Source organism: Phyllobates terribilis, unplaced genomic scaffold (genome assembly GCF_046119375.1).
Source record: "Phyllobates terribilis strain yellow unplaced genomic scaffold, ASM4611937v1 Scaffold_2__4_contigs__length_985480577, whole genome shotgun sequence".
Taxonomy (NCBI): domain Eukaryota; kingdom Metazoa; phylum Chordata; class Amphibia; order Anura; family Dendrobatidae; genus Phyllobates; species Phyllobates terribilis.
The window spans coordinates 429,715,167-429,737,317 of NW_027362762.1; the positions used below are offsets into that span (position 1 = coordinate 429,715,167).

A 22,151-nucleotide genomic window follows, 5' to 3' on the forward strand; every position below is an offset into this window, starting at 1 on the left:
TTGAACATCTTGAAATTCAATTAGCGCTTTTTAAAAAAAAAAAAAAAAATTGCCGCCACCTTCTTCTACACAGCTTAAGCATCAGAGAGCTGGAAAGTGTTATTTTGCATTGCTGCCTAGGCTTCCCAAAAATGCCCTGCAGCTATGACATCTTAAGGATTATCATACCTTGTACAGTGGTGGTCAGTACCTGTGCCATCACAGATCAGCGGCTGCCAGCGGAGCACAGTTTGTATGGCAGAGTAATTTTCCATCTCCAGAATTACTAGGAAATCCTCTCTTTCCTGTAGAATATAAGCTCTTATGATCAGTAATGTCGACTCTCTCTCCTGTAAAGTGTCAGCTCTTATGATCAGCAAGGTCTTCTCTCTCTTGTAGAGTGTAAGCTCTTATGATTATTGAGGTCCTCCATCTCTCTTCTGTAGAGTGTAAGCTCTTTTCGTAAGCGGGATCCTCTCGCTCTCTCCTAGAGAGTGTAAGCTCTTATGGTCAGATTGGGTCTCTCTATCTTATCTCCCTAATGTATATTTTCTGAGCAATTACAAGCTTTGCAATATTGAGATTTGCACAAATGCATGCACCACAAATCAAATTTGGGGGAAAAATCCAGTAAAGCCAGCAAAATTGAATTTCAAAACATCTGTTCATCTCTAATTGCAGCCCAATAAATTCACACCCAAAAGTGATTTTGCAGCCCACATTTGCAGTAGTGAACTGAGAAGGTCTGTGATTTTCAATGTAGCACTATCATACAGTGCATCTTTTCAGCAAATTTAGTTTTTTTTGTTTGTTTTTTTTAACCTGCCAGGGCTGCTGCTTTGTCACATTTAGATAAAAATAATCAATTTGCAATTGGTAACCTATAACTCATTTTTAAACTTCATCTTAAAAAAGCAATATTCAATATGAGAGTCTTAGATTAAGTTTCTTTGTTTGAACATCGAAAAAGAAGCCTAAAATTACAATGTACAATGCCAAGTATTGATACACTTTAGAAGTACAGTAAAATAATGGATGCCTTTCTAGGAGTACACAAACTGTTATAACAGTGACTGACTCAACCTATTAAATGCTGAGGTTTCACAGTTTTGGTTACGTATTATTTGTCTGCACGTCGAATTCACTCATTCATGAAACATGGAATGTGCTTTGATCATAATACCCGGCCCGACTGGCGGGTCTCCTGTAGAGCTAACTGATCCGAGTACAGTCTGTGTTTCATGAACATGTGAATTTGACCTCAGATTGTAAAAAGAAAATTAAATGAAAAATTGTTGTTATTGTTAACTATTCAGGGTGGTCCAAAGATTGTCTTCAGGAATGGGGATCATTCATGAATTTGGCTGTGCCCAGTATGCTAATGTTATGCATTGAGTGGTGGAGCTTGGAAATTGGAGGGTTTTTGGCAGGTAAATTCCCATTTAATTTTTATTTTTATTACCTTCTTTTTTTTTTGCATAATTTGGAAATATCAGGGATCAACCTAGAAAAATGTAAGCCACTAGGAATGTTACCAGAAACACTATACTATAAACCATCTAATGTAAAAACTGTGATGCACATGTAAGTGTGAAGTAGACATGCACTTTAATATATTTTCTGTTCCTAAACATAATTCCAAAGCTACATAAGATAGAAAAAAATTTAGAGATCAGGATTACCAAAACTTACAGGATATTTCAGAGCCTGACATACAGACATATTCCCATCTCCAAGATCCTATCCAAATATGTAGTAGGCCTAATAATAATAATAATATTAGCAAATACCTCCAACTAGAAATGTAGTATAGTTCTGATTCACTATGTCGCTTACCCCATTTGCAGGGCATTGCAGTAGCTTAGGTATCCATGGTTACGACCACTAACAACTAAGTGTAACTATATGACTGGTCGTAACCATGGATACCTACAGTCCTGCTCATTGTTATAGGCACCCATGAAGTTTAAGTACATAATATGGAATATCTCTGGAAAAAAATGAATCAAGTGAAACATTTTTTTTTTGCATAGAGCACTCGTGTTAAATACAAAAGAGTAAACGATAAACAATAATTTAAAACAAAAAACAATGGGAGAGAAAAATAGAAAAACCGAAAGCTTTCTGTGTCACTGGTATTGGCACCCTTTACATTAACTTAGTATGGAAACACATTTTGACTGGCATGTGGTAAATCAATGGCATATTGGGATAGGATCTTGGATATGGGAATATCTCTTTTACATAAAACTGCTTTCACTATATGAACATGAATATATTTACATTTTTTATTACAATGAAACTTTCTCATTTGTCGTTTGATGAATCACTGTCCAACTCAGTATACTCATACACAGCTTGCGATCATGAAGGACCAGGAATGCATTAAAATAGCAATTGCTGTCCTATACAAGTATTGTCCAAAATAAATAGAATGAAGTATAGGACATTTACAGTATATACTGTTGGGAAGTTACATATGATCCTATTATACAGTGTTATTAATGTAATGAAAAAAATAAGAGAAGACCATTGAAGTAAATTTGAATTCCCACAGTAGCCCTGAACGCCTTGTACCAGACCAAAATATTCTTTTTATACTATCTCTGTCCTCTGCCACCTGTAAACAGATCTTTGAAAAATATGTCTTATGGCCATTTAGAAAATTTATTTTTTCTCCTTTTTCTTTTTTATTTCTTTAAAGGGTTTATCCAGGACTTAGTGTTTTATTTCCTATTAGGCTAAGAATTTACAGGCAGGTGGTTGCTAACTATCTGCCTGTTACGTATTGAGGAGAACTCTCTTGGCTCAGAGGGTTACTCTCCTGTTTCTCTTGACCTCACATCAACTGAGCCGTTCCTCCTCTTCCTCTCTGCTCTGCTGAAAAGGCATCACTGCCGACATCATGCTGATTGACAACCAGCTCCCTGCAGTTAGGCAGTGGGGAACCTGCTGTGAATATTCATGACATCAACAGAACAAAGGAGAAAAGAAAAAGCTGCTCAGTGGATGTGATGTCACTGGAAGAAAGAGAATTACCTGCAGGAGCAGTCCATGACCTCTCTGAAGTGGAACAGATCGTTTAGCAGTTCTTAGCCAAATAGGAAAAAAAATATCCTAAGTCCTGGATAACCGCTTTAAAGAGGACCTGTCGCCAGGTCAAAAGTGTCCAGGTTATTTTATTCTCACTGCTCCCTTAATATTAATTTTCTTAAAGGGGTTGTCCACTACTCAGACACTACTCGGAGTGAGAGCTGCAGCTGGCTGCTCACTTCCTCTTCATGTCTGATATGTCTGTAGGCCGGAAGAATTAAGCCAGCTCTGATGGGTGCAGGGATCGCATGACAAAACAATGTTACGGGACCCCAGAGAGTGCCAGTGCCGACGCCGCTGGAACAACGCCGGCACCAGAGGGGAGTATAATGGTTGTTATTGTACTGTGGGCAAATATGCTGATTGAGAAGGAGTTATCCAAGTAGTGGACAACCCCTTTAGTCTGCCAAATGGTTCCAGAGATATGGCCCTTCTTGATTTAGTGCTAATTTTTATGTTTTTTTCCAAGGGAGCGTTGCTTAAAAAATTCTCTCTGGGGGGGTGCCTTTAAGCTGCTGTATATAATTACGCTGTGGTCAATGCCCTCTTCTAAAAGACCATAATAGTTATTACTAAATAAAAAAAGCTCATATTGCTTAAACTGTATGGCGGTTTTTATAAAAAATCACGATGGAGTATTCAGACGAGTAGGAATAAAATAATAACATAAAACTGTCTCTGTTTGACCTGGGGATAGGTTCTCTTTAGCTATGATTTTTATTAAAGCTTTATGTATATAACAATAAGAGAGTAAAAGAAAATGCTTAATTTTTAACATTAATCAAAGTCATAAATCAAATAAGTAAAATATATTCCATATCATATTGAAGTTGAGACTCCAATGCAAATTCTTATTGTCCAATGCATACAGTATTATGCGCATTATTAAATTAATTAAACATTGCAGGCAAGCAGAGGGAGAAAAACCCCTCTGCTTTTGGATCAGCGTCCCCACGGGGTCCAATCGTTGCCATGGTAACCCGATGTCGTCATGACGACATCCGGGTCACGAGGCACTAATAAGTTAGTTAACTAACTTGAGTCAGTCAGTGCAGCACGGACAGTTGTAAGGTGCTCCTGCATTGCTATGTCTTATAACTGCGATAAAACTGCAGAAAGTGAAAGTCCCATAGTGGGACTAAGTAAAAAAAAAAAGTAAAAAAAATGTTTTAAAAATATACGAAAATAAAATAAAAACAAAAAATTGCAAAATAATAATAATAAAAAAATATATATGTTTTACCATAAATAAATATTTTTAGGAAAAAATAAATAAACAAAAAAAGTACACGTTTGGTCCTGTACGAGCCGCCCTATAAAAATGTTCCACTAGTTAACCCCTTCAGCGAAAACTAAAAAAAAAATGAGGCAAAAAACAATACTTTATCATCATACTGTCTAACAAAATGTGGAATAAAACGCGATAAAAAAAACGAATGTAAATAAAAATGGTATCGCTGAAAATATCATCTTGTGCCGCAAGAAACAAGCTGCCATACAGCTCCATCACCAGAAAAACAAAAAAGTTATAGCTCTCAGAATAAAGCGATGCAAAAATAATTCTTTTTTCTATAAAAATTGTTTTTATTGTGTAAAAGCGACAAAATATAAAAAAAAACTATATAAATGTGGTATTACTGTAATCATAGCTACCTTATCAATCCTACCACATCCCGAATGACATAAAAAAAAAACAACTCCTGAATTGCTGGTTTTTGTTCATTCTGCCTCCCAAAAATCAGAATAGAAAGTGATTAAATATGTCATGTGTCCAAAAATAGTACCAATAAAAACGGGAATTCGTCCTGCAAAAAAAAGCCATTGCATACGATGTTGGCCGGAATATGGAAAAATTAAAGCTCTCAAAATATGACGATGCAAAACCTCATTTTTGCTTTAAAAAAACTTCTTTAGTATGTGACAGCAGCCAAACATAAAAACTTGATATAAATCTGGTATTGCTGTAATCGCACCGACCCGAAGAATAAAGTCATCTAATCACTTATACCGCACAAGGAACGGCATTTAAAATCAATAAAACCAATTCTTCACCTTCCTTTGATTTGTTCATTCTGCCTCCCAAAGATCACAGTAAGGCTCGGCTCACATTTATCCTGCGCTCTACGCTGAGCGCTTACACCGGGATTTCTGTGTAAATCTCTGAAATACGTTATTCAGACCGAAGAATATTCCCTATGATGAGGCAGAGAGAGGCACTGTGGATTTCGTCTGCCTGTGATTCGGCGGTGTCCATCTTTTGAGGCTTGCCTATAAGCACAGTCCGCCACAGTTTTGTGCACTTCTGAAAACAATGTTGAGCAGAGGCCAGACTGAGTCTGGAGTAACTCTGCTGCCTCATTACAGTGAATAGATCCCTCTGGGATTTCATCTGAAATCACGTCAATCTGAGATTTAGATGGAAACCCCAATATAAATGCTAAGCTTAGAGCGCAGGATAAATGTGATCCCAAACTTTATATAAAATGTTCTCAATAAAAGCCTCAACTCAATCCACAAAAAAAAGCAAGTACCCACTCAAGGTCCGTCATCTGTTAACGTAAATATAAGGGACTTCCACGTTACTGGTAGTACAAAGGCTCTGGAAAAGTGAAATGGCTCCTCGCACCCCAAACCAAATTCAGCAAATTCTGCACTCCCAAATCCAAATGCCCCCTTCCTCCTAAGCCCCAGTGTGGCTAAAGCGCAGTTAGCGTCCACATGTTTGGCATTTCTGTAGCGATAAGAGCTTGCCTAATTTACGGATGCATGTCTCCAGAAGCATGAGCTGGGCACAATGTACTGGTCACTACAATATACTAGTCACTACAACGTACTGGTCACTACAACGACAGTTTGTAATTTTCACTCAGCAACATCCACTGCTGCTTGTTTCTGGAAAACATGGAGTTAAAATCGTCACTACACCTGTAGATAAATTCCCAAAGGGTTAGAATTTCCAAAATGGGGTCACATGCTCTTCTACCACTTAGGGGCTCTGTATATGGAGTCTGCGAACTATTCTAGGAAAATCTGCATTCCAAGAGGCAAAAAGTGCTCCATCCCTTCCGAGTCTCGCTATATGACTAGGCAGTACTGTACTGTTACATATGGGGTATTTCTATATTCAGAAAAAATTGTGGAATAAATTTTGGTACCATTTTTACCAATTTCCCAGTGTGAAAATGTAAAATGTGGGGCGAAAACAAAATTTTGATGGTAAAAATGTAATTATTTTTTCTTCACTGCCCAATGGTATAAAATACTGTGACCCACCAGTGGTGTCAATATGGTCACTGCACCCCTAGATTATTTCAATGAGAGGTGTAGTTTGTAAAATGGAGTCACTTTGGGGGATTCTGCTGTTAAGGCACCTCAGGGGCTCTGCCAATGTGACATGGCACCGTCAAACCAGTCAAGCAAAATCTAAACGCCAGTATGGTGCTACTTCCCTTCTGAGCTTTGCACTGTGCCTCAAAAGTAGTTTTCAACCACATATGGGGTATCTGTGTACTCAGGAGAAATTGCATAACAAAATTTTCTCTTGCTATGCTTGTGAAAATTAAAAAAATGTGGGGCTAAAATATTTTTGTGGGAAAAATATATTTTTTTCATTTTCACAGATAAATGTTGTAAAATTATGTGAAGCAACTGTGGGTTCAAGGTGCTCACCACACATCTAGATAAATTCCTTGAGGGGTCTAGTTTCCAAAATGGGGTCACTTGTGGGCGTTTTCCACAATTTAGGCACATCTGGGGCTTTCAAAACGTGACACAGCATCCGCTAATTATTCCAGCAAATTTTAGATTCAAAAGTCAAATTCTGCTCCTTCCCTTCCGAGGTCTGCCGTGCGCCAAAACAGTGGTTTTCACCCACATGTGGGGTATTTGCGTGCTCAGAAGAAATTGCACAACAAATTTTGGCATCCATTTTTTCCTTTTACTCTTATAAAAATAAAAAAATTGGGTCTAAATTTAAATTTTTGTGAAAAAAAGTTAAATGCTCATTGTTTTCTTCCACATTCCAAAAATTCCTGTGAAGCACCTGAAAGGTTAATAAACTTCTTGAATGTGTTTTTGAGCACCTTGAGGGGTGCAGTTTTTAGAATGGTGTAACCTTTGGCTATTTTCTGTCATATAGACCCCTCAAACACACTTCAAATGTGATGTGGTCCCTAAAAAAATGGTTTTGTAAATTTTGTTGGAAAAATTAGAAATTGCTGGTCAACTTTTAACTTTTATAACTTCCTAACAAAAAAGAAATTGGTTCCAAAATTGTGCTGATGTAAAGTAGACATGTGAGAAATGTTATTAACTATTTTGTATCACATAACTCTGATTTAGGGCATAAAAATTCAAAGTTTGAATATTTCAAAATTTTCAACATTTTCGCCAAATTTCCGATTTCTTCACAATTAAAAAACGTCAGTCATATCAAAGAAATTTTACCACTATCATGAAGTGCAATATGTCATAAAAAAAATCTCAGAATCAGTGGGATCCTTTGAAGCGTTCAAGAGTTATTACCTCGTAAATTTGGCTTGGTCATGAAGGTGAAAACAGGCTCAGGAGTGAAGGGGTTAAGATATGTAAAAGCAGTTTTGTAGCATGTATCCTACAGAGATGGTGTAGTTCAAGAGGTATGCTAAGGTATCTTTGGAGATTTTCCAGTCAAGGACATTTCAGATTAGAAAGTTTCTTTCAATGTTCACCACTATGAAAAATATATATTTTGTTTTAGGTCTTATCAGTGTGGTGCAACTTGGAGGTCAGGCTGCAATGATGCAGCTTATAACAGTAGCAGTAATGGTAAGTTACTCATCCTTTGATATTCAATTCAATAAGCTATACAGAATATAATGGAACTTGTCATTGAAATTTCTCCAGTTATGATGTGTAGATAACCCATAACCGTGTAGAGTAAATCATAATTTACTCAAACTATACCTCCCCTGCAGTTAAAGAAAGAACAAATTGTTTTATGGAATCTATGCCTGCTGTACCATAGGAAAGCTAGAGACTTCCATGAATTAGTACATAGCGAACGATAAAGTGTTGTGTAACCCTCAATATGGAATAAACCAAAAAAACAGATACACAACTAAATACTGAAGTAAATCAAACATTTTATTAAACAAAATATGACTAAAAAGCAGAGAAACAGAGGCAGAACCCCATAGGTGGAAAAAATGCAGGGGGTGTGGTATCTGGCAGAGGTCACCTGAATCATTTAAATAACATCGAGTAAAAACATGATTGCAACAGTCAATGGGTAAATCCATCCAGAAGACAACCATAAAGTAAACAGAGTAGAAGCCAAGTATGAAATTGACTAAATATAATAGGAAACTGTGTTAGATGGTCACTAAAAACTTTATAAGTATAAGTGCAGCCTATTTCAAGGTAAGTTCAGTAACAAATAAAGTGACAGTGCATGATAAGGAAATAACCTGACCTATGAGAACAAGCACAAGTAAATGATATGTACAATAAGGAATTAAGGAAGTAGATGCAACCAGTAGAGAGTAAAGTGCAAGTGCATATAGCCAGAAAAATTAATATATCGGCATGAGCAGAATCCACACACATGCTTTCGCTCCCAACGCTTGTTTCACTGTCTGGGCTTTGACTAGGGACAAGGAACACTAAGGCTTAAGTGGGTACTTAAGCCAGAGTCAGCCAATAAGGGTGCAAAGTGTGATATAGCAAGCCGCGATAAGCTCGTAACAGAGGGAGGGATCGTCATACATGACATGTCGACGTCACATCCAGTCCTCGTGATGCGACTCGCTGGAGGGCATCAGTAGGGTGGAAGTGACGGCGGCATGCGTTCCAGGTAAGAACGCAAAAGAAAATGACGGTGAGTGCGCCCCAGGTTGCAAGGGTTATATAACAGCCGGGCTGAGCTCAGTGTAATAGATAGACAAGGCGCCTCATGTGCTGAAACGTTAAGTAGAAAGTGAAAGGTGAATGAATGAACGTGAGTGACCCATTATGAATAAACAATGGGGGGAAAAATTAAATGTGAAAAAGTGTAAATAAGAGAAAAGAAAAAAGAAAGAAAAACTGAGTCATGAATATACTTGTATATGAATGTGAACTAGGAGTGAATGACACAAAGTCAATAGCAATTAATCATACTCTCCATATATTAATGAAAGTGCTACAATGCATACATGAACAGTAAAAATTGTGTCTACAATTAATTAAAGACAGTATTAAAAATATAAGGATCGAGAGGAACCACTGATTTAAAACATGTATATCAAAGAAACTCTAGCATTAATATACAGCAGCCAGTCACTGGTACTTATTCAGATAAGTATGATGAACATAACTCCGGAAAGTGAAAACAAGTTCCTCGCTGGCAAAATATCCAAAAAAGAGGCAAAGAAAAAAATTAAAACAAAATAAACCGTATAAAATACACAGTGATCAGCAAATAATGAATATTATAAAAACGGGACAAAACTAAGCGTCTCATTGAGACCTTTTGGCGACATGGTGTCTAAAGTGGCAATCCATTTGATTTCTTTTTGGGCCAGATATTTTTTCCTATCCCCACCTCTCTCATCAAGATAAATCTTGTCAATTCCTCTTACCTTCAATTTGGATGCATCACAATTCTGGTATTTTTTGAAATGTTGAGGTAAAGTTTTTAATTCTGCGGTATCTGTAATTTCTTCGGCTGCTTTAATATCAAGGACATGTTCCCTCACTCTTCTCCATAATTCACATGTTGTTAGATCCACATATGATTTGTTACAAGGGCAATTTGCCATATAGATAACTCCAACTGTTCTTCAAGTTATCTCGTGGGTAATTTTGAAGTCTTTGGAATTAGATGAATTGGTAAAACAGTCCATTTTGACTACATTTGGACACGCTACACAGGATCCACAACGTCGACAGCCCCAGTGAGGTCTCTTAGAGTCAAAGATGGTTTTTTGCTTTGGTTTCTCAAGGTTGCTTTTGACAAGCATAACTTTCAGGTTACAGGAGCAGGACCGTCGATAAGTAAAGGCAGGATTTCTGGTGATGTGATTAGAGAGAGAGAAATCTAGTTTAAGAATGCTCCAATATTTATTAAGAGCTGTCCACATCTCTCCGTTTCTCAAATTGTAAGTAGAAATGAATATATCTATATCCTTTTCCTTGCTTCTTTTTGACTGGTAAAGAAGAGCTGTCCTTTTAAAGAATTTAGCTCTTCGGTAACCTCGTTTTATAACATTATCCTCTCTTCAAGAATCGTTGCCTAACAATGCTAGCTTGTCTTTCAAAGTTACTATTATTTGAATAAATTCTCCGCATTCAGAGAAATTGAAATGTAGGAATGCTTTTAATTAAATTTCTTGGATGGGATGACTCCACTTGTAACAGGGTGTTGGCAGCAGTTGGTTTCCTATGTACATCAGTTTGAATTGAGCCAGAGTCATTAATATTGAATAAGACATCGAGTGTTCCTGTTTAATGACTGCATAAAGCTTGCCAACTCTTCACTTGAACCATGCCACAAAAAGAAAATATTGTCGATGTAACGATTCCAGGATAAAACTTTATCAGTATGGGGTATGGGGTATTGAATCTGATAAAAAGACGCCCCTGGAACAGATTGGCATATAAGGGCGCACAGGATGCTCCCATAGCTGTGCCCTAGAACTGCAGGAAGAAGAACCCCCTAAGCAAAAAGAAATTGTGAGTCATTGCAAACTGCAGGAGTTCAAGAACCAGGCCAATCAAAGCTGTATCAAGATTGGATATTTCTAAGAAAAACTTAGTTTCTCTAATCCAATTGTTATGGTTAATAGACGTGTAGAGTGGTTCCACGTCACAAACTACTAACGTAGTATCTTTCTCAACTTCGACACATCAATTTTTTGAGGATATTTGCAGTATGTTTCAAATAGGAAGTTAAAGTCTCTACCAAGGGTCTGAGAATGTGCTCAATAAACCTACAAATCAGTTACATAGTTACATAGTTTATAAGGCCGAAAAAAGACAAGCGTCCATCCAGTTCAGCCTATTTCTTGTGCACTGCAGCTATTCCGCAGCATTGATCCAGGGAAAGGCAACAAAAAAACATGCGGCATAGGCCAATTTACATCATTGAGGAAAAATTCACTTCCCGACACCAATCTGGCAGTCAAATTAAATCCCTGGATTAATTAACTAAGCATAAGATGTAATTTTATTGTTCTCAAGAAAGGCGTCCAGGCCTCTCTTGAACTCATTAAGTGAGTTGGACATCACCACTTCCTCTCCCAGAGAGTTCCAGAGTCTCACGGCTCTGACCGTAAAGAATCCCCTTCTATGATGGTGCAGGAACCTCCTTTCCTCCAGACGCATAGTGTGCCCCCTCGTCTTTGTCACCATCCTTGGTATAAACAGGTCATGGGAGAGATCTCTGTACTGCCCCCTGATGTATTTATACATGTTTATGAGGTCTCCCCTAAGCCTTCTCTTTTCCAATGTAAATAGGCCTAATTTTGACAACCTCTCTGGGTATTCTAGTCCCTCCATTCCCTTTATTACCTTAGTCACACATACATTGCAATACCTGACTCAATAGGTCTTCCAGGTGGACTAACGATATCCTTGTGGACCTTTGGTAATAGATAAAACGTTGCAACCCTTGGATTTTTGTAGAATAGGCATTCCCTTTTTTGTTTTAATGACTCCTGTAGATACAGCATTTTGCAGAATGGTTTGTAGTTGATCCTGAAATTTAGAAAGAGGGTTAAAAGTGAGTTTCTTGTACATCGGTGGTTCGTCCAAATGGCGTTTTGCCTCCTTCTCATAAAGAGGCATTGGCCACAACACCACGTTGCCCCCTTTATCTGATGCTTTAATTTTTATATCATCCATTTGTTTCAATTCCTCAAGGGCATTTCTCTCTTCCCTATTGAGATTATCATATGCAATGTTTTTGGAATTTTCTTAAATTCCTCACTTACCAATTGCACAAATAGCTCAATATTTGGGTACATAAAGATAGAGGGAAATCGTTGAGATGGAAGAGTAATGCTTTAAGGTAACCTACCTGGTTTTGTTTGAATTTGTTCGTCCAACAGGCTTTGTAGAGTATTCACCGCTTCCTGTTCTTCTAAGGTTAGAAAAATAATGTCATCAATTGGTTTAGAAAATATTTTTTTGACGATTAATTTATGGGCAAAAAAATGTAAGCCGTGAAATAGTCAAATTTACATGTTGGTAAGAAGGACAAGCCTTTGTTGAGAACGTGGATTTGAAGTTGTGTAAGGATTTTGTTTGAAAGATTAATTACCTTGGAAGTAGATGTAGCTGCGTTTCCTTCATTATGGTTTCTATCTCTGAAGGTATTTCTTCTGAAATCATATTTTCTTTGCCCAGGCCTTAGTCCAGTTTCATATGTCTCCTGAGAAAACACTGTCTCACTTGGTTCAGTATCTGTTGAGGCTACTGAAGAGAACAATGAGTTCTGTGTACTCTGCTGTACAGAGGATTGCCATTTATCCACCTTGTTATTGCTACAATCCTATTGATATTTATTTGCTTTCGTGTTCTGAATCTGTTTTTCCCAAACTAAGAAATACTTTTCCATTTCTTTGTTAAATAAATAAATAAATCATTTTGAGTGACAATAGCTTTAAATTGTGCCTGTAGTTTATTAATTTCCGGAGTCAATTTCATTGAGGGTTGAACCATTCTTTTTAATGATAAGAAATAGAAATTTCTCAGATAATTTCTCAATTATTGCAAATGTCTTTCCATTGTGAAGTAAAATGTACGTCATCCTTACCATATGAAGGAAATACTTGGACCTGAAGGCCACGTGGGATGAGCTTTTCTTCAACATAATTTTCTAAAGTCGTTTTATTCCTTCATGTCTTAATTTTTTCGGTGAAACAGATGCTTTAAGTCCCTTTTTAGTTCAAATATTTTCTTTTGATCACTGTTATCCACCTGTGTGGTTTTCCCCTTAAAAGCAATAAGTGCCTGGGAATGACAGATGGCTTCTTTAGTACCCAGATTCATGTATGGATAAATCAATACCTCTGTGAAAACACAGGAAATGAATTAGTACATAGTGAACGATAATCAAAGTGTTGTGTAACCCTAAATATGGAATAAACCTAAATGACAGATACACAACTTAATACTGAAGTAAATAAAGCACTTTATTAAACAAAATATGACAATATGCCATGAATGCCATCTTACATTGTGCTGATATACAGTCACAAGGTTATAAAGGGTATCTAACCCTTTAAAGACCAGGGAATTTTTTGTTTTTGCGCTTTTGTTGTTTCCTAGCCTTCTTTCAAAAGCCATAACTTTTTTACATTTTCCGTCTACATAAACATATGAGGGCTTGTTTTTTGCAGGACAAGTTGTAGTTTTGAATATTTTTTGGGTTGAGCTAAAGAATGAGAGAGTTCATGAATCCAAATGTATTTAATCTCTGCTCGCCCACCCTGACAAATGCAGCTTATACTGGGCAGTGTGAGATTTCAGCTTTTAGGAGGAGCACTAGATTGGCAATAAATTATGTAAATGATGAAAACATTTTAAAACCGATTATATACAGTACAGACCAAAAGTTTGGACACACCTTCTCATTTAAAGATTTTTCTGTATTTTCATGACTTTGAAAATTGTACATTCACACTGAAGGCATCAAAACTATGAATTAACACATGTGGAATTATATACTTAACAAAAAAGTGTGAAACAACTGAAAATATGTCTTATATCCTAGGTTCTTCAAAGTAGCCACCTTTTGCTTTCATGACTGCTTTGCACACTCTTGGCATTCTGTTGATGAGCTTCAAGAGGTAGTCACTGGAAATGGTTTTCACTTCACAGGTGTGCCCTGTCAGGTTTAATAAGTGGGATTTCTTTCCTTATAAATGGGGTTGGGACCATCAGTTGTGTTGTGCAGAAGTCAGGTGGATACACAACTGATAGTCCTACTGAATACACTGTTAGAATTTGTACTATGGCAAGAAAAAAGCAGCTAAGTAAAGAAAAACGAGTGGCCATCATTACTTTAAGAAATGAAGGTCAGTCAGTCCGAAAAATTGGGCAAACTTTGAAAGTGTCCCCAAGTGCAGTTGCAAAAACCATCAAGCGCTACAAAGAAACTGGCTCACATGAGGACCGCCCCAGGAAAGGACGACCAAGAGTCACCTCTGCTTCTGAGGATAAGTTTATCTGAGTCCCCAGTCTCAGAAATCGCAGGTTAACAGCAGCTCAGATTAGAGACCAGGTCAATGCCACATAGAGTTCTAGCAGCAGACACATCTCTACAACAACAGTTAAGAGGAAACTTTGTGCAGCAGGCCTTCATGGTAAAATAGCTGATAGGAAACCACTGCTAAGGATAGGAAACAAGCAGAAGAGACAAGTTTGGGCTAAAGAACACAAGGAATGGACATTAGACCAGTGGAAATCTGTGCTTTGGTCTGATGAGTCCAAATTTGAGATATTTGGTTCCCACCACCGTGTCTTTGTGCGACGCAGAAAAGGTGAACGGATGGACTCTACATGCCTGGTTCCCACCGTGAAGCATGGAGGAGGAGGTGTGATGGTGTGGGGGTGCTTTGCTGGTGACACTGTTGGGGATTTATTCAAAATTGAAGGCATACTGAACCAGCATGGCTACCACAGCATCTTGCAGCGGCATGCTATTCCATCCGGTTTGCGTTTAGTTGGACCATCATTTATTTTTCAACAGGACAATGACCCCAAACACACCTCCAGGCTGTGTAAGGGTTATTTGACCAAGAAGGAGAGTGATGGGGTGCTACGCCAGATGACCTGACCTCCACAGTCACCAGACCTGAACCCAATCGAGATGGTTTGGGGTGAGCTGGACCGCAGAGTGAAGGCAAAAGGGCCAACAAGTGCTAAGCATCTCTGGGAACTCCTTCAAGATTGTTGGAAGACCATTTCCGGTGACTACCTCTTGAAGCTCATCAAGAGAATGCCAAGAGTGTGCAAAGCAGTCATCAAAGCAAAAGGTGGCTACTTTGAAGAACCTAGAATATAAGACATATTTTCAGTTGTTTCACACTTTTTTGTTAAGTATATAATTCCACATATGTTAATTCATAGTTTTGACGCCTTCAGTGTGAATGTACAATTTTCATAGTCATGAAAATACAGAAAAATCTTTAAATGAGAAGGTGTGTCCAAACTTTTGGTCTGTAGTGTAGCTATTCTGAGTTTTAATAGTATTATACCAGCCTCTTCAGGTCTAATAGATCCAATTAAAGAAGAAGTCCTCTTAAAATTTTTAGTTCATAATCCCTTTATGTAACGATGTATAAGTGTATTAATACACTTATCAATTGCTTTCTTCTCTGGTTTCCAGAGCCGATCCAATCCCACTCAGCTGCTCTTCAGCTTTCCCAGATCACACATGGACCATTGTGTGGGATGGTGCTACTTCCATCAATGTAAACCTATGGAAGCTCAGAGGATCCTTAGACTTACATTGCGAAAGCAGCTACTGGTTCACACAAAAACCCCTGTGTGAGCCTATTAGTCTGTTTCAGGTGACGTGGGTTAGAAGAGGACTGGAGCAGCACTGTAAACCGGTGATTGGTAAGTATTAATACATTTTGTTGAGATATAAAAATTTTTTAGGAAACATCTTCTTTAATAATGTATGCAGTTTGTACTTATTTTAAATATGATTAAAGGAACACTAATGTGTATAAAATGTGCACATTAAAATATTTACCCATTGCTGTATTCCACTGTTTTCGATGCTGCTTCGGTCCATCGTGTGACCACAACTGGGACCTGCTGGTCCACACAGTGTCTTCTGAATGGACCGGAGGTTACTTTCTCCATGTAAGTCTAGGAGACTCAGAACAAGGCTCTCATAGACTTACATTAAGAGTGGAAGTAATGGTCAATGGTGTGATCTAGTAAGAACGAGCTGCGGTCACATGATGCAGGAGTGGTTCTTTAAGTCTACTATACTTTTATCCACTATCTTATTACAATTGTGACAATATCTTCATTATATTGCTTTTTCTTACAGTTTCCATTTGGCTTGGGTACAGCTGCAATTGTCAGAGTGGGAAATGCATTAGGAGCAGGAAAAGTTGAGCAAGCTAAAAAATCCAGTAAAGTTGTACTATGTATTGGAGGTAAGAAACTATTGATTTTAGGGTACGCTCACACTGCCATATAACACGGCCGAGTACTATCCGATATTTTATCAGATAGCATTCATCCCTATGTAATACTATGGGGCATTATATATCTTATTTTCTCATGATGATTAAGCATGTGAAAACAATCACATGCATGCTTTTAGTTTGATACATACTACATCTACTTAAACATTGTTTTTAAGGAGTACACTCCTTCATGGCAACAGTACACCTGACTCGCCCCCTGGGCCGTGGGGTACCCGGAACCGGGCCTTCTAGTGTACGGTGCTGATGGGGGTAGTAGTGGCAACCCGGTCCCGTGGCTCAGGGTGGTCAGACCACTGTTGTGGCAGTCTATTTATAGATTTGTGAATGTCCGACTACGCCACCCGTGGATTTCGGTCAGAGATAACTGCCGCTGCGAGGCAGACCGCTGAGGCTGGTGTTAGTGTGCAGCACAGGGGTAGGATAACTCCCCACGGGAAGAGTGTAGCCTCAGGGCAGTGTAAGTGGATGCTGGGGGTGATGATGCAGGCGCAGCAGAAATCACACAGAGTCCAATGATGCAGCCCATGGTCTTTTACTCACAGTTGTTATCCAAGTCACTTCTGTCAGCAAGGACTGCCCGAGCCGTGCTGCGTCCACCAGGTGAGGAGCTCGGTCAACCCCCAGGCAATTCAGGAGTATGGCACAGGACCCCCTTCTGTCCTTTCTCTGGCCTCTCGTGCCCCACCAGTGTCCTGACTTCTGTCCGGCTACCGCGGACCGTGTCGGGTAAGCGTTGGCCTTCACTTCCCGCTATTCTATATGGTGCCTTCCTAGTAGGTTTAGCGGGGGGTCGCACCAATAAACGGTCACAACCTCCGGTTCTTGGCTGAGGGTAGATTCGCCTCCACCAACTTAGGGATCCGGTACCTTTCCACAGCCTGACCCTTCCACCCAGTATAATGGGGTATGCAACGGTTGCTGGCCTTTCTGCACTCTTAGGGTCCCTTCTGCCTTCTTGTTTCTGGAGCCCTTCCACTCCTCTGTCTCTTCTCCTTCCTTCCTTCTCCTTCTCCTCTTCTCCTCTCCGGCCCCGGCCTTCTCTCTAGGCCTGCCTCGTGGAGCTGAGCTCAGCCTGAGCCGCTGCTCCCTGTCAGCTCTCTCTCCATTCTGCTCTGACTGAACTACTCCTCTCTCTCTTGACTTAAGATGGCTCCCACCTTTTATCTACTTCTCTGTGTCTGAGACCAGGTGACCTGCACCCAATGAGCTCCTTCCTGTGCTCCCAGAAACCGCCCCCTTTCTGCTCCTACACCACTGGGTTCTCTCCCCCCTCCCCACTCCAGACAGGGACATGGTCAGTTGTGCCCGCAGCTGGGAGCACTGTCGAGCTGTCCCCTGGAAATGGGGTGTGTGTGTGCAGCTAACTGAGCCCTGGTCCACACTCCATCCTTACCCGGGAGTGGAATATCACACCTCTGGTTGAGGTGCAATACCCCTGTAGCAACCGAGCCCTCAGGGCACTACACACCCTAAAGGCAGTGGCCTATTAAAGTAAGATATGTGTTCTGGACTGAAATGTGGACGATGGACGGCCACAGGATGAGGGGTACAGCAGCAGTCAGTAGACGCACAAAGATCATATAATATAAATATATACTAACCAGTTTATAAAAACAAAGGAATGGAAGGTAGGTAAATAGTGTATAAGTAACAAATACAATGACAGCAGTCTTCTCAATAACATCGACTAAGGGTTTACACAGGTAGAGTTAAACAGAATTAACAGTTAAATGCAAGCAAAATACAACGCAATAAACTCTTTCTATGCATAAATCAATAAAACAAGAGTGTTGTGCCAGTGCTTCAAAATGTCTCTTACAGAAGAGGTCTTTTCTCCTAACTAGATCTCTATAAGGCTATTTATATATACGCATATATATTCAGATGTAAGATGGTACCAGTATCTCCTGAGAGCGAAATAGAAGTTTCCTTTGCTGGGCTGAGTCTCAAATAATCAGAAACGCCGTCTTGAAGCTTTTAGGGAAAGCTGATCTCTCCAAAGCAGGGCTTCCCTAAGTCCTCAGAGATGGGGCCTTATGTGGCCTTGCCCAAGATGCTGTGTACTTGGTTGCCCTCACCGAGTCGGCTCATGTCAAGCTGAACGACGCGTCAAAGAGTCGCCAACAACAGATCCAGAGTCGCACTGCTCTGTCCAGACTTTCCCCAAGGATCCGCACCTCCACTTCCCTCCAGTCTCTTCTTTGCCTCTCTAAAACCACTCACCAACTGCAAAAATCCCTGTGCTCTAACTCAGGTCTTGCGCTGCTGCCCTCTACTGACTAGAACATATATTACATCACAAATATCCAACAATACAGTAAACTGTGATTAACCCTTACATTCCACTCCACTAACATTTTGACGTCTCGGCAAAAATAGCACCAACTGAAATCTGGCCCCACTCAAAGTCATTTCGAAGGTACCTTTGTGGAGGGACGCTATCTGTGGGATGCACTGACCTACGCAAGCCAGCAGGGTCCAAGGACTCTATAGGGCCTTCTGTTTCCCTCTGTAGTCGTGGCTCTAGCTCTAGTTCGGGTGCCAGTGCTGTACTGTCTGTTAAGCTCTGTGTGAACGGTACAGTCCACCATTCATCATCGTCACAATCTTCCACTAGGGGTCTGTTGTTTCTGCTGGATTCAGGCCGAGGTTGTCTCGGCTGGGTGTGTGGGGGGGGGGGGGTCAATGAAACGACAGCATGTTCTGATATAGTCAGTGTACCGGACTAGATACATCTTCTCGCTTCACATTGTACACTGGTCCATTCGGAATTACCTGCTTCAACATCTTGTAGGGTTCCGCCTTCCAACGAACATCCAACTTTTCTATGGTAGTCTACATGGACCAGCACTCTGTCCCAGTTGTGAAAAGTTCAATTTGGACTGAACCATAGTCTCAGATTAACTGATTTTGTTGCTTGTCTCTTACCAACTGGTGAATAGTTTTTAGTCTGATTCAGTGCTTCTGCACCCATGAGTCTGGAGTGCAGTGTTTTTCTTCGGTTGGAATACTCAAGTTAAGATCGGACACTTCTCTTCCCGACTGTCCAAATAGTAATATGTAGGGAGCGTAACCAGTAGTGCTATGCACTTGGTTATTGTAAGCCCAGTGCAGTTCAGGCAAATAATCCAGCCACCACAATTTTTTGTCTCCCTCTAGGGTTCAAAACATCTGCAGCAGTGTTCAATTAGATCACTCACAGGTGCCATTTCCCGGGTGACATGGTGTTGTTCGGGACTTCTGAATCCCATAGATCTCATAGAGCTTTTCTGTCACTCACAGTGTGGGAAAGACAAAGTGCAACACAAAGAGATGAGGGGAAGGAAGCCCAGACACTAGGGTAAGGGGGAGTGGAGACCCCTAGGCTGATCTAATAACACCCTGCCTACCATACAGTCCCTATATTGGTTCTACACCAATCGCCGAGCAGGAAACCTAAGCCCTGTGTATCCCTAGAGCTATTCCTTAGATGGGGGAGGGTGAGCACTGGTCAGTCCCCACTATAAACTAAAGACAACAAGGGAGGCAAACAAATGGGGTGAAAAACTTAGCTTGAGCAGTCACCAGAGAGATAACACCAAACGTCCTCCAAGGGCACCAGAGAGCAAGCTAGCTGACTGCTATAGCTCCAAGCCTTCACAAGGGAAAATGAGAATATCACCGGCGACTCCCTGAGAGTTTATAAATACCCAGACTAGGGTGTGACAATCAGAGCAGCAGGGAGGTTGCCACTGGATCCAAATGTCAGAAGGATTAACAACACGTCTGCAATGCCAAATGCAGTGACCTTCTGCCGCCAGATGCAGAGTGACAGTCTGTTACATCTGACACACCTGTGACATTTTCCATGACTCTTCCTTGAAAGCGTGCTACTTGGTCAGAATGAATCGTCCTTGGACATCCGTACGCCTGAATGAAGTATCTACGCACGACCCTAGCCGCCGTCTATGCAGTTTGGTCATGGTTCGGTACAGCCAAAGCAAACTTTGAAACGTGATCTGTCAGTAGTACTAAAAAGTACTGTAGTCCTCCTGTGGAAAGCCCGACTAGTAGATAATCGATCATCAAGATCTCCAGGGGTGCAGTTGACTGGATGACTTGAGTCTCCAGTCCTCTTCTCTGGTGTCTTCGCCAGCTCGCAAGCTCTGCATTACTAGCAGATTTCTCTAATGATATGCTCCAGCTGAGGACAGTACACGATTCATTGAATCCATTTCTAAGTTTTCTCTGGACTGAAATGGGCACTTTTCTCATGTCCTTAGCCACACTCTGAGCTAGGCTGCTAGAGATCACGACTTGCCACTTCTTTTCTCTCTCTGACGACAAGCACACTGTTCGGTACATTAGGCCATCTTTAATATGGAGTCTTTCCCACTAATGCAGAATCTTCCAGCCATCTGAGGATAGTTCGGCCTGAGCCATCACTGAGGGCCATTTCCCTTCTAGTAGCCAGCCCTTGATCATTTGGATTACAGGGTCATCATACTGGGTCTGGACCCATTAGGATGGTGTCCTGCTGAGCAACCACAGCAGGCCTGCTGTTAATCCATTAGTCTTGGCTAGGGAGGGTATGGAATTCGCTGGACCCAAGTCCGGTATATCTGTCTCTTTTTCTTCATCCACCTCTACAGAGGAAATGGGAAGGGTGGCTCAAGACAAAGTTTCAGCATTATCATTTTCTTTGCCCGAATGGTACTTGATGGATTAATTAAACTTCGCCATTTGGGCAAACCACCTCTGTTCCAGGGCCCCCAGCTTCGCATTTTGTCAGTCCAAACCAAGACCTGTGCTCCAGTGAGGTATTCGGTGAACTTCTTGGTCATGGACCAGACAAGCGCCAACTGCTCCAGCTTAAAGGGACCTTAGTTATCTGGGTTTCGTTCGGAGTCTCTCAAGGACCGACTGCTGTACCCTATTACTCCTTGCTGGACCACCAACTCCTGGGCCAGTGCCGCTCCCAATCCATGAATACTTCCATCCGTAAATAGAATGGATGGACAATCATATTGCATATGCCAACACTGGGGCATTGGTCAAGGCTTCTTTTAGCTGATCCAGGGCTCATTTTTGTGAGAGTCCCCAAACAATGGGCTGATTCTTTGAGCATTTTGCGGTCCCCCACAGTAACATGTGAAGAGGCTTGGCTATGTTAGTGGAGTTTGAGATGAAATGTCAATAATATCCAGGTATTCCCAGGAAGGCTCGCAGCTCTCAAAGGGTCCGTGATGGTGGCCAGTTCCTTACAGCTTCCACTTTGCTTCCAGCTGGGCAGAGTGCACCCGAAGACACAACATGCCCTAGAAAGTCGATTTCTGTTTGACACGTGACACTTTCGGGGCTTTGACTTGAGACTATGCGTGGGCCTGTAGGTGGGTCAGCACTTGTCGTAGTCTTGCTAGATGTTGCTCAAAGGTGGGTGCATGAACGATGATGTCGTCCAGATAGATCAAGATGGATTCAAAATTCAGCTCACCAAAACAGTGCTTCCTTAACCGCTGAAATGTCCCAGGTGCATTGATGAGTCCGAAAGGCATTCTATTGAACTCATACAGGCCCATTGGCAAATGAATAGATACACAAAGTGGAAAGCGGTCTTGGAGCGCTAGGAATATGATCACCAAGGGGACAATGTTTAGGGCTGAAGAAAAATCTTTTATTAGCCCTCTCCACAACACGTTCCGATAGCTGTACTATCTCCATCAGGTGGTACAGGGGTTTGGACAGGGAAAAACATTTATAGGGAAGGTATGACAATGATTGGTTACCAAACTAATTGGTTAATCATAGACGCTAAGTGTATAAGTACTTCTCATATCTATACATAGACAACTAGCACATAAATTCACAGAGCAAGGGAATATAGGACATAAAAACAATAAAATATTA

General features: G+C 40.5%; 1 protein-coding gene across 1 annotated transcript in view; it reads left to right on the plus strand.

The window, feature by feature from the left end:
* The window catches only part of LOC141246057 (multidrug and toxin extrusion protein 2-like), a 431,448-nt gene that overhangs the window by 365,803 nt on the left and 43,494 nt on the right, over positions 1-22,151 (plus strand). The window contains exons 9-11 of the mRNA XM_073669111.1: positions 1,296-1,409; positions 7,811-7,878; positions 16,103-16,211. Of these exons, the coding sequence (XP_073525212.1) occupies positions 1,296-1,409; positions 7,811-7,878; positions 16,103-16,211 (291 nt within the window). The remainder of the gene's footprint in view (positions 1-1,295; positions 1,410-7,810; positions 7,879-16,102; positions 16,212-22,151) is intronic.